Raw genomic sequence first — 12596 nt, forward strand, 5'->3', positions numbered from 1 at the left:
CATTAATGAGAGATTTATTCACAATAAAACCGTAAACAAACTTTCGATGCCTTTGTCAAGGATTCCATAAATATTATGTTTTTTATTACATTTTTCTATTAAAATTAAACTAGAACTGTTAGAAACTGTAGTGTTTCTGAAACTTGTGTAATTTCAAAAGTGGCAGCAAGTAATTTCAAAGTTACCCTGAAGAAAAAGAAGAATTTGGAACTAATTGTGAGTATGATAATTCCAGGGTCTAATTTCGTTCGTGAATTCGTATTTCCTTAATCCATGCTACGTAGGTCCCGCAGTGGACAATCGTTAAGATACGGTTCCCAGCAGATCACCGAAGTCAAGCATCACTGGCTGCTGTCAGTGTGTGGGTGGATGACCACTTGGATCAGTCTGCGTAGGGACCGAGGGCGTGCAGTATTGGTCCTCGTTAGGCTGTTATACCGTAAAGTGCTCGACTTCGCGTGCAGGTCGTTGAGCTACCGAAGCGGGGGTGTCATCCCCTCTGCAGAGGATCAAAATTGTGATGGCATGTCTTCGGATCATCCTCAGGGATGTTTCCCAGACCGTCGCCAACAGCCCATTGTGCAGTTCTAGTGCGACGTAAATAAACTACTACTACTACCATGCTACGTAGATGAATTAATCTTCATTCGGAGTTAAATGAGTCAAATTATTAAAATAAGGCTTTTATAAGAGAAAATATTTTACAAGAATAAAATATGATGTTAACGTAATGATGGCTGAATCGAATATGAACTAATTAAGGCAGTACTGCGCAAAGCTCCATCTGTGAGACATATTATTAACACTATACACTTCTGACGAAGTTTCTCCGAACAGCTGTTTCTTACTTCGAGGCAAAAATTTTAATTAAACGTCATTGTTTAAACACATTTTTAAATTAATTAGCATCTCAATATTAATATAAACGCTTCAAACATTAATATGCAACCTTTAGTGCCTACTCTTATGTTGCGACTACTTTTATAAGCGTACAAAAATTCTAAAAATGCAATGTAGCACCGTTTATATCCGTTTCAAGGAGCCGATGTAAATCGTCGTATAAATGAAAAGTCATATGTTTATGAAACATATTTATTGAAATTTTATCTAAAAACAATACATATGATAACGTAATAGCATTTTTAATTTGACACTTAACATTATTGAATTCGAAAATAATTTAGACGTATAACCTATAATTGATGCCTTTCTCTCCGCAGAAACGTGTCTTTTTTTAATTCTTGCACAGATTGGAATCTTGCAAAGGATGGACTGGAACTGCAAGGAAATGACGCATAAATGAAAAAGACATATGAATAAAAAACATATAAACGGTACTTTGATGTATATAATGAAAGCGGTCATTGCTGATTATAGTATAAGGCTGATGATTTCAGAGCACACTGTTTCTGTTTGTTCTAATAAATTTTCATGTCATTTTTTAGCGACTGGAATCAATAGTGTTGAGGGTATAGCAGAAGTTCGTAACAAATCCATCGCTTGGCTGAGAAATAAGAAATCTCCCTTGAAGGGTTGGCGAGATAACACAGTGATAGCTATAACAGCCTTACATCTGTCGGAAAAGTCTACCTTCAACGGTGGGAATCTAGAAGAAGAATTAATGGCAAAGCAAATAGAACTTGAAACTGCCGTGGCATTGTTGAAGTATTATTTCATTTTTATTATTATTGTTATTATAAAATCCTTTAGAAAATCTTTTTCGTTAATACCCTTAAAAAGCACATTTTATTTTATATCGTTTTTCACAGCAAAGTAAGCATAAGCCACTAAAAATATATTTATTTAAATATTAAGTTTTGCTTAGCAATTTAGGAATCTCCAGGTATCAAGCCATCATCATAAGCCCAGCGTAACCTAATGCATGCAGTCAAATGTTCCTCCAGGACAACCTATCTCTTTATCTGCTTTGCTAATTCCTCACCCCTATCACTCAGACATCTGGTTTAGTAGAATTGAGGTTATGAATTCGGCCTATGATTCAACTAGTGGGGCACTTTGAAATTAAAATCTTTTTGCAGGATATTTTAATTTATTCTAGCAAAATGAATAGCCAAATCCATTTTTCCTTAAATTTAATACTCTTAACAATATCGAATACTTTAAAAATTCTGTTCACTTTAAAAATTCATTTATGTTAGAGGCCTTTCTGTTTAATGTCTCTGAGAATGCTTCTAAAAGCCCATAGAAGGAAATAGAGTACTCTGCTCTTAATGGATAAGAACTGTTGAGTTAATAACCGAGAAAAGACCACTATAGTGAAGATTTTTTTGAACGGTACTGCACAGCACTCACGCTACCAGTAGAAGAAATAAATTAAAATCTTTCATGATTTGTATGACAGTGGGTAACTAGATTGTAACCAATGACTCGTAAGCTACTAGGGGTGCTTTCTGTCATCAGTACCGGGATCTGAGTAAGTCGGATCTAATGCTCGAGACTATCATTCAGGCCATAAAATTTTGGAACGCGTTGCACCACAAATTTTTTAAGATCGTATGAACAGAAACATGGTTAAATAAGTTTGTGACAAATTTGCACCGTAAAATGGTTCGCAATACCAATACTATCCTTCAAAGTTAAACCGGTTTTTTGATAGTGCATTGTTGACATTAGACTCTAACACGCTTGCTACAGAAGCGAGTATTTTAAGTTCTTAACCATGCTGGTTAAAATTTTTTGAGTGTTAGCATTTAAATTTGCCATTACATAATATGTTGTATTAAATTTTAATCCAGAGGTACAGTTTCTAACCAGTTGTTGAGTATGTACATTAACGCTCTTCTGTTGACTTGTCAAGATCCTCGACATTTTTATGGAAAAGATTTGGTCAAACTCCTCAAGGACCAGGTAGAAGAATCCGGGAACTTCACTCACCCGTCTGCTTACTTGGCTCTCTGCAATGCAAAGGAAGAATGGCCACACAGGTGGACATCAGATATTGTTTCCGTATTGAGCAGTGATTCTGAATACAGCTTTATTGGAGGTAAAAATGACTATTTTTTGTTAAAATAATCAATTACAAATCATAATTTTGAGATCAAGTAGATTATTTGAAAAACTGCACAAATCATGTTTCTTGACAAGTAATTAAGCTAATAAAAAAATTTCATCAGAAGCAGCATTTTTCACGACTACTAATGTTCAACTCCGTAACACTATAATTTTGAACTCAATCCAATAGACAAGGGAACTCCTACATCATGTATTTGGAAAAATTTGCCTTCGGTGGATGACTTTTTGATGGAACTAACCCGCATTTGCCTTACATGGAGAGGAAAATCACGAGAACCAGTCATGGTTAGCCTAACGTTTAGGGGACTCTAACCAATGATCCGTCTAATACTGAGGATGCTTCACGTCTACCTTGTAGTCGGTGAGAGCCGGATGCGGAATTCGTATCGACCAGCAATCGTAGGGATTCGAACACGGTTCACCTCAAGGGAAGGCGAACGTTCTACCCCCAGAGCCATTGCCAGTTTACAATTGCTACAATTACTTTACAATAGTTTTACATGAAATTTGTCTAAGTTGTCTAAAGGTATGTCTCAGATGTGAAGTATCAGTATATATCGAGTCAAATTATTTAGTGGCCTCCAGGTATTATATGGGTAAGCATCGAGTTCTGCCTCTTAAACTTTTGGTTGCAACATCCATTTTTAAACCATTGTAATGGTTGAAATAGCTGATATTGAATTTGAAACATAATGTAATAAAAAGGGCATAATTAAGTTTCTCGTAATATTTGTACAACCCTACAAATGCATACTGTTTCATGATTTGAAAAAAATCAATTCATTTAATAATAATAATTAATTTCAAGACAGTTTATTAACTAGTAAATAATATAATTGGTGGAATAAAATAGACTAAAAAAGCTAATTTACTTAATTTTTCAGATTTCCAAGCATTTGCTGTGATGGCTGTTGCATGTTATAATGAAACAAAATTTTTAAATAGAACTGAAAGTGCTGATTTGTTGTCTGTGTATCAAAAGACCATCAAAGATTTCAAAGAACATCAACTTCCAGATGGAAGTTTCGGTAACGTTCACGCAACAAGCCTCATTACTCAAGTAATATACATTTCTGTATATTTATAATCCTTCATTCATTACTTATTAACATTTTCATAGATACAATAAATTTATTTTCATTAAAAAAAAGTTTATGTTATGTAATAAATTTTTACTAAGCAAGAGAGTAAATAATTCAGTTTCGTTTGCTTAACATCATTAAATTGCAAGATTTAACATTGCAAGATTTTTCTTTTTGCGTAACAACAAAACTTGTTACGCAAAAAGAAAACATTTTTTGGAAAATAAATGGCAAAAAACATGAAATCATTTCCAATTGCTGAAGCGTAAGGGACTACAATAGGTCTCAGATCTCATCCCCATATCGGTGACCGATCAGAGCTTCATTTCGAACGAAATGATTGCACCTATCAATGGAGATGCCAGCGTAGACCATCACCCCCCAAAACCAAATCCTTCACTTTCGTATTCAAACGAAGATTGAGTCTAGCGCCACGTTCCCTCCTAATGAAAATACGCCTATTATCAGAATGAACAGAAACGGGACTCGTTAGAGAAAAGAATATTGCGTCATTCATTTCACCTCCAGTTCGCATTCTCTAATGCTCACTCCCTACGGGGTTGACGGTGTCTTGCTGTTAACGTGACACACACCATTAGACGGCGGTCATACAAACCTATAGCGTGAAGATGGAATCGGACAGCTTGTGTCGAAACTGTGGTGAGAGTAGCCGAGTGACGGTGTTGTTGAAGAAGAGTGACATTCATATTTCGATGTCTTCTAGCCGTTAGCGTTAAATAACGATTTTCATTGGGCGTTGCTGCACATCTATGCCCTTGCTCTGATCGTCGACAGGTATTTCCAGTCTCCAAAAAGGGTTCCATATCCTGGAAATCGCACTTTTTGAAACTCCAATGGCTTCTGCTACTTCAGCTTGTGTTTGGCCCCTCTTTAACCTATCAACAACGCTCCAATCTTCTGACTTGATTAAATTACTTTGTTGAGACATTGCACTCATCGAAACAATGCGCTTACTGAATGTCGATCATTCTTTTCAGCTTTGTCTTACATTAAATTGATAGCCAGTTCAAATTCGCTGCCGCTAAAGCGTCGTCTTTGACGTCAAACTCAAAATTTGAATACTGCAAAGTTTGAAAATAAGAAAATTTGTGACACTCTATTTTTCTACTTTATGCACACAAAAAATTTTTCTATACCGTTATTTTTTACAAGACTATATATATATATATATATATATATATATATATATATATATATATATATATATATATATATATATATATATATATATACAAGGAGAGAGAGATATTTGTTTTACTATGCTTGCTTGATGAAACAGTGATAATGTAGGTGTTTTTCAAACTAATGTTGATCTGTTTTAAAAATTAGTTGCTGTCGGATATTACAGCACATAGTCTCATGTTTAGCATCGTATCTAAAAGGTTAAAAGACAAATTGAACTTAACAGAAATTAGAAAAACTGTTTTTAGTATAAATGTAAGGTAACTTTTAATAAAAAGGTTTTATTCAGTCAGGAAAACCAGCAATTCACTACTTGCTAAGTTTTGCATAAACCCGTTTTATTTAATTTGTATCTCTTAATGAAAAATGCTTGTTTTTATCTTCGTTTTTACATGCATTCTGATAATATACATTTCACGGAATACACTGTATTTTCTAACAATGCGGATGGGTATACATTGTGCAACTTATAAATTAAGCAAAACAGCATGAATAATGCTGTTTTGCTGTTTTGATAGTTTATTCAGTCAGGAAAACCAGCAATTCACTACTTGCTAAGTTTTGCATAAACCCGTTTTATTTAATTTGTATCTCTTAATGAAAAATGCTTGTTTTTATCTTCGTTTTTACATGCATTCTGATAATATACATTTCACGGAATACACTGTATTTTCTAACAATGCGGATGGGTATACATTGTGCAACTTATAAATTAAGCAAAACAGCATGAATAATGCTGTTTTGCTGTTTTGATAGTTTATTCAGTCAGGAAAACCAGCAATTCACTACTTGCTAAGTTTTGCATAAACCCGTTTTATTTAATTTGTATCTCTTAATGAAAAATGCTTGTTTTTATCTTCGTTTTTACATGCATTCTGATAATATACATTTCACGGAATACACTGTATTTTCTAACAATGCGGATGGGTATACATTGTGCAACTTATAAATTAAGCAAAACAGCATGAATAATGCACAAAAATTGATATTATGCGATAGTTTCGCTTCTATAAAGAGGAGTATTCCTCAAAGTGAGAATACAAAGTTAAACCTTTTTGTCTGTTACATCTTGTAATATCTTGTTATGAATGTTTATATTTTTAGAGTCTTTTAGCGAGTGGCCAGGAACACACTAAAGACTGGAAGCTGAAAGCAACAGTCAAATACTTGATGAAGGAATTGGGGAGCTTGAATGCTGACTTCCTCACTTACTATCTGACCCTCCCGATTTTGAATGGAAAAACTTTAACAGACATTGCAAATTACAATTGTTCACAAACAGCAGTAGATCCAGGAGGTGAGTGTTGTGTTGTGCGATCCGTAAATAAAGACAGGAGATCTTAGGCGTCATTTACTTTATTACTTATCAACATTTATTTTAAATTAATATTTAAATAAATATAAAAGGCATACTACAATATGGCATAAATTTAGTACATCTTAAGAACCACACCACAATTTTTCTTAGTCATAAAAAGCATAAAACAGTCTCACGTTCATCACTAAAACGTGTCCCTTTGCTCAAATAGTGTTTATGCACTCCTCAAATTCTTAGTTATAAACTTCAAACTGGGCACGAACTTAGAGTTTAATTTAACAAGCAATTGTATCAAAGAATTTTTTTTATAGACCTATTAGTGGGCCCACAATGACCCAAAATATATTTTGTTGACTAACTGGGAAGAGGTGTTTTAAGCTAAATATTCGTGAGGCTGGCATGTGAAGCGGGGCAAAGCTGGAAGCGCTTTGGGGAAATTAGATTTGTTGTCCCGGAGACCCTGGGTTCGAAACCTTGCGAGTGTTGATTTTCAATTTATTTTATATTATTTGTTTTATGTATTTTTCGCTATTTTAACGTGAATAAAAAGTTCTGTATATAAAAATAACTAATTTTTCTTTGGGAGATAGCGAATAATAGCTAATTAACGGATAAATTTCGGATAATTTTTATTTATTCATTTATTTTATTCTGTATTATTTTTTTTATCTCCTTTTTCAATATTTTAAAATGAATAAAGTGTTCTATATATATAAAGAATTATTTTTCTTTGCCAAAGAGCAAATAATATCTGAAAAAGGGACAAAAATTGTATCAGGAGGCACGCGCACATCTCAGCTCGTAACTCTCTGTATTATTAACCTATACACTTCAAACTGGGCACGAACTTAGAGTTTTATTTAACAAACAATTGTATCAAAGAAATTTTTTGATAGGCTTATTAGTGGGCCCACAATGACCCAAAATATATTTTGTTGACTAACCGGGAGGAGGTGTTTTAAGATAAATATTCGTGAGGCTGGCATGTGAAGCGGGGCAAAGCTGGAAGCGCTTTGGGGAAATTAGATTTGTTGTTCCGGAGACCCTGGGTTCGAAACCTTGCGAGTGTTGATTTTCAATTTGTTTTATATTATTTGTTTTATGTATTTTTCGCTATTTTAACGTGAATAAAAAGTTCTGTATATAAAAATAACTAATTTTTCTTTGGGAGATAGCGAATAATAGCTAATAAACGGATAAATTTCGGATAATTTTTATTTATTTATTTATTTTATTCTGTATTATTTTTTTTATCTCCTTTTTCAATATTTTAAAATGAATAAAGTGTTCTATATATATAAAAAATTATTTTTCTTTGCTAAAGAGCAAATAATATCTGAAAAAGGGACAAAAATTGTATCAGGAGGCACGCGCACATCTCACCCCGTAACTCTCTGTATTATTAACCTATAAACTTCAAACTGGGCACGAACTTAGTGTTAAATTTAACAAACAATTGTATCAAAGAAATTTTTTTTAGACCTATTAGTGGACCCACAATGACCCAAAATATATTTTGTTGACTAACTGGGAGAAGGTGTTCTAAGCTAAATATTCGTGAGGCTGGCATGTGAAGCGGGGCAAAGCTGGAAGCGCTTTGGGGAAATTAGATTTGTTGTCCCGGAGACCCTGGGTTCGAAACCTTAAGAGTGTTGATTTTCAATTTTTTTTCTATTTTATTTATATTATTTTTTTATGTATTTTTCGCTATTTTAACGTGAATAAAAAGTTCTGTATATAAAAATAACCAATTTTTCTTTGGGAGATAGCGAATAATAGCTAATAAACGGATAAATTTCGGATAATTTTTATTTATTTATTTATTTTATTCTGTATTATTTTTTTTATCTCCTTTTTCAATATTTTAAAATGAATAAAGTGTTCTATACATATAAAGAATTATTTTTCTTTGCTAAAGAGCAAATAATATCTGAAAAAGGGACAAAAATTGTATCAGGAGGCACGCGCACATCTCACCCCGTAACTCTCTGTATTATTAACCTATAAACTTCAAACTGGGCACGAACTTAGTGTTTAATTTAACAAACAATTGTATCAAAGAAATTTTTTTAGACCTATTAGTGGGCCCACAATGACCCAAAATATATTTTGTTGACTAACTGGGAGAAGGTGTTTTAAGCTAAATATTCGTGAGGCTGGCGTGAGAAGCGGGGCAAAGCTGGAAGCGCTTTGGGGAAATTAGATTTGTTGTCCCGGAGACCCTGGGTTCGAAACCTTGCGAGTGTTGATTTTAAATTTATTTTATATTATTTGTTTTATGTATATTTCGCTATTTTAACGCGAATAAAAAGTTCTGTATATAAAAATAACTAATTTTTCTTTGGGAGATAGCGAATAATAGCTAATAAACGGATAAATTTCGGATAATTTTTATTTATTTACTTATTCTATTCTGTATAATTTTTTTAACTCCTTTTTAAATATTTTAAAATGAATAAAGTGTTATATATATAAAAAGAATTATTTTTCTTTGCTAAAGAGCAAATAATATCTGAAAAAAGGACACAAATTGTATCAGGAGGCACGCACACATCTCACCCCGTAACTCTCTGTATTATTAACCTATAAACTTCAAACAGGGCACGAACTTAGAGTTTAATTTAACAAATAATTGTAACAAAGAAATGTTTTTATGGACCTATTAGTGGGCCCACAATGACCCAAAATATATTTTGTTGACTAACCGGGAGGAGGTGTTTTAAGCTAAATATTCGTGAGTCTGGCAGTTGAAGCGTGGCGAAGTTGGTAGCGCTTTGCAGGGGAAGTTAGATTTGTTGTCCTGGAGACGCTGGGTTCGATACCCTGCGAGGGTCGACTTACAATTTTTTTTTTATTTATTTCATATCATTTTTTTTATATATTTTTCGATATTTTAGCGTGGATATAAAGTTCTGTATATAAAAATAACTATTTTTTCTTTGGGAGATAGCGAATAATAGCTAATAAACGGATAAATTTCGGATAATTTTTATTTATTTATTTATTCTATTCTTTATTTATTTATTCTATTCTTTATTATTTTTTTAACTTCTTTTTCAATATTTTATAATGAATAAAGTGTTCTATATATGAAAAGAATTATTGTTCCTTGCTAAAGAGCAAATAATGGCTGAAAAAGGGACAAAAATTGTATCAGGAGGCACGCACACATCACACCCCGTAACTCTCTGTATTATTAACCTATAAACGTCTAACTGGGCACGAACTTAGAATTTAATTTAACAAACAATTGTATCAAAGAAATTTTTTTATAGACCTATTAGTGGGCCCACAATGACCCAAAAGATATTTTGTTGACTAATCGGGAGGAGGTGTTTTAAGCTAAATATTCGTGAGGATGGCGTGTGAAGCGTTGCGAAGTTGGTAGCGCTTTGGGGAAATTAGATTTGTTGTCCCGGAGACCCTGGGTTCAAAACCTTAAGAGTGTTGATTTTTAATTTTTTTTCTATTTTATTTATATTATTTTTTTTTATGTATTTTTCGATATTTTAACGTGGATAAAAAGTTCTGTATTTAAATATAACTATTTTTTCTTTGGGAAATAGCGAATAATAGCTAATAAACGGATAAATTTCGGATAATTTTTATTATTGTAATTTGGGTTCAAATCTAAACATAATTGTACCATTCATAAGAGCTTTAAGAAATGTATTGATTCTCAGAGGTCGTAAAACCAAAAAAAATTTTGGAAAGTTAATATTTCATTGTGAATAATTCTTCAGGTTTGCCATGTTTTGTATTTTATCCCTTATTTGGCTACATTTGAATAAAATGTCGCCAAAAATATCTTTTTAAGTTAGCCTAATTAGAAAATATTCTATTATTATAATATTAATATGATAATGTTGAAGTTTAAAGGCTGAAAGAGAGTACTCGGTACATGTGAAATACTTCAAAATATATCATGCAATAATATGATGGCGCGTTTTTTCAATCTGCGGCGTAAAAATATATCGGAAGCAATAACCCGGAAGTTTTGAAAGAGCAATTTTACCACTAGCGCCACCACCCTTAGCTTTACACGATCACCCATCCATAATTTAATAGGGTAGTATTTTTTATTTTCAAACTTAGTGGATAACAATAGTAAAAATGAGTGAAAACAATCCCACGGACAATGCGACGGATTTATGGTTATGTCAAGGTACGTCTCTTGTGAATATCAATTGATTGTTAGGTTTTCTCTTTTCTTATTGCCATTTATATTTCACCAAATTCAGCGATGAGGGATATTAAATTATTTATTGCAAAATCTTTATTGCCACTATCCACTGCAGGTTCACAAGCTCTGGCAGACGTTACTGGTGAAGAAATTGATTATTGTGAGCGGCCTGTGATCCTTGCAGGAGATTTTAATGTGAATTTTTTGCTACCTGAAGCTGAAGCATTATTAACCTTCCTTAAAGACAAATTTGGATTGGAAATGATAAATGGTAGGAATGATCCAACAACCAAAGGGAGAACTACCATTGATGCAGTTTTTGCAAGAAATATTGAAAAAATAGAACTCAAACATTTCGTATCTTACTTTAGTTATCATAATCCCATTGTAAATGCTATAGATTTGGATATTTCTCCACTCGAAAATGATAATTAAAAGATGCGAACAGTTGTGAATTGTAAGCATTGTTAATAAAGTTTGTCTTAAAGAAACAATATGATTTCACTAAAAATCAATTTCTACCCCTTCCTATTTTCATTTCCACATTATGAAATTTCATTTCTTCCGCGCGGAGGGACTCCACGCACTATTTTTTTCTTTTAACTTTTAAAACCAGAAATATATCACCAAAACCTCTTTTTTTGTACTGAATTAACAATTGTTCTGAAAAATAACATTGAATGAAGCGCCCTGGTTAAATGCAAGTGCAACTGTGCAAAGTGCAACAATGCAAGTGGACTGTGTTTTTTTTCTTTAAAAATTAGAGTGTTTTTTTTTCTTTAAAAATTAGAGTGTTTTTTTCCAGAAATAATAGAAAAGCTATTAAAACCGGAAAATCTTTATAATTATAAAATATCTCGTAATATAACATAAATATAATTGCATCTATACTTTTTATTTTAATATTTCAAAGATTATTTGTATTCTTTTACGATCCTTTTTACTATCTCAACGATCTTTGGACATTATGGTGGACATTTCTTATTTTTCCTTCTGGCTGGCCTTCTTAAATTCGTAAATTATTATATAAAAAATTAATTCGCTCTTAATTTTTTTTCCTCATTAGCATGTTTAAAATATTCAGAGTACTAAGAGTTAAACTTAAAGTAGAATCAAGTGTTTCAGCATTGATTGTGCAACAAATAAACACATACTGATACTTTAAGTGATAATATTTACAAAACGATAAAGTGAAAATAACGATTCGAGATTCAGGATATAATTCCTATTTTTAAGTGCCAAACAAATAATAAACTCTGGGATATCCCGATTTATATCTCTAACATTGGAAACGCATCCTTTTTTGCAGTTTGTATAACAAATGCATTTAGATAAAAAAAAAAAAAAAATAAAAAATAAAAAAAAAAAAAAAAAAAAAAAAACGAATTTCCCAGAATATCTTATCTTTTCGAATAGGTAAATCTTGAAATGTCCTTATCATTCTTAAAACCGGGCAAAAATATGAAGTATAATGAAATTCATTGAAGATAAGACGCTTCATATAAGACCGCTAATGTTGTTTGAGAATTGAATTCTGACTTTTCAATTTCTATCGAATTTATCTTAGAAATATGTGGGGCTTCGTCTCTATTCTTTTGTTTGCTACTCTATGTTTATACCAAACATGTAAGTTAGTTTTTAAAGTTTTATAATTTAATATCTTATTTTAATATAATGTGCTACTCTATGTTTGTACCAACCCTGTAAGTTAGTTTCTAAAGTTTTATATCTTTTTCCTTATTTTGCTTTAATGTGCTGCTCTATGCTTGTACCAAGC

General features: G+C 32.3%; 1 protein-coding gene across 5 annotated transcripts in view; it reads left to right on the forward strand.

The window, feature by feature from the left end:
• The window catches only part of LOC107445767 (uncharacterized), a 47969-nt gene that overhangs the window by 15190 nt on the left and 20183 nt on the right, over positions 1-12596 (forward strand). For all 5 annotated transcript variants that reach the window (XM_087150969.1, XM_087150972.1, XM_087150973.1 and 2 more), the window contains 4 exons: positions 1446-1665; positions 2757-3004; positions 3918-4093; positions 6423-6615. In XM_087150969.1, the coding sequence (XP_087007095.1) occupies positions 1446-1665; positions 2757-3004; positions 3918-4093; positions 6423-6615 (837 nt within the window). The remainder of the gene's footprint in view (positions 1-1445; positions 1666-2756; positions 3005-3917; positions 4094-6422; positions 6616-12596) is intronic.

Source organism: Parasteatoda tepidariorum, chromosome 9, assembly GCF_982258835.1.
Source record: "Parasteatoda tepidariorum strain Cologne lab strain chromosome 9, Ptep-v5.0, whole genome shotgun sequence".
NCBI classification, from domain to species: Eukaryota; Metazoa; Arthropoda; class Arachnida; order Araneae; family Theridiidae; genus Parasteatoda; species Parasteatoda tepidariorum.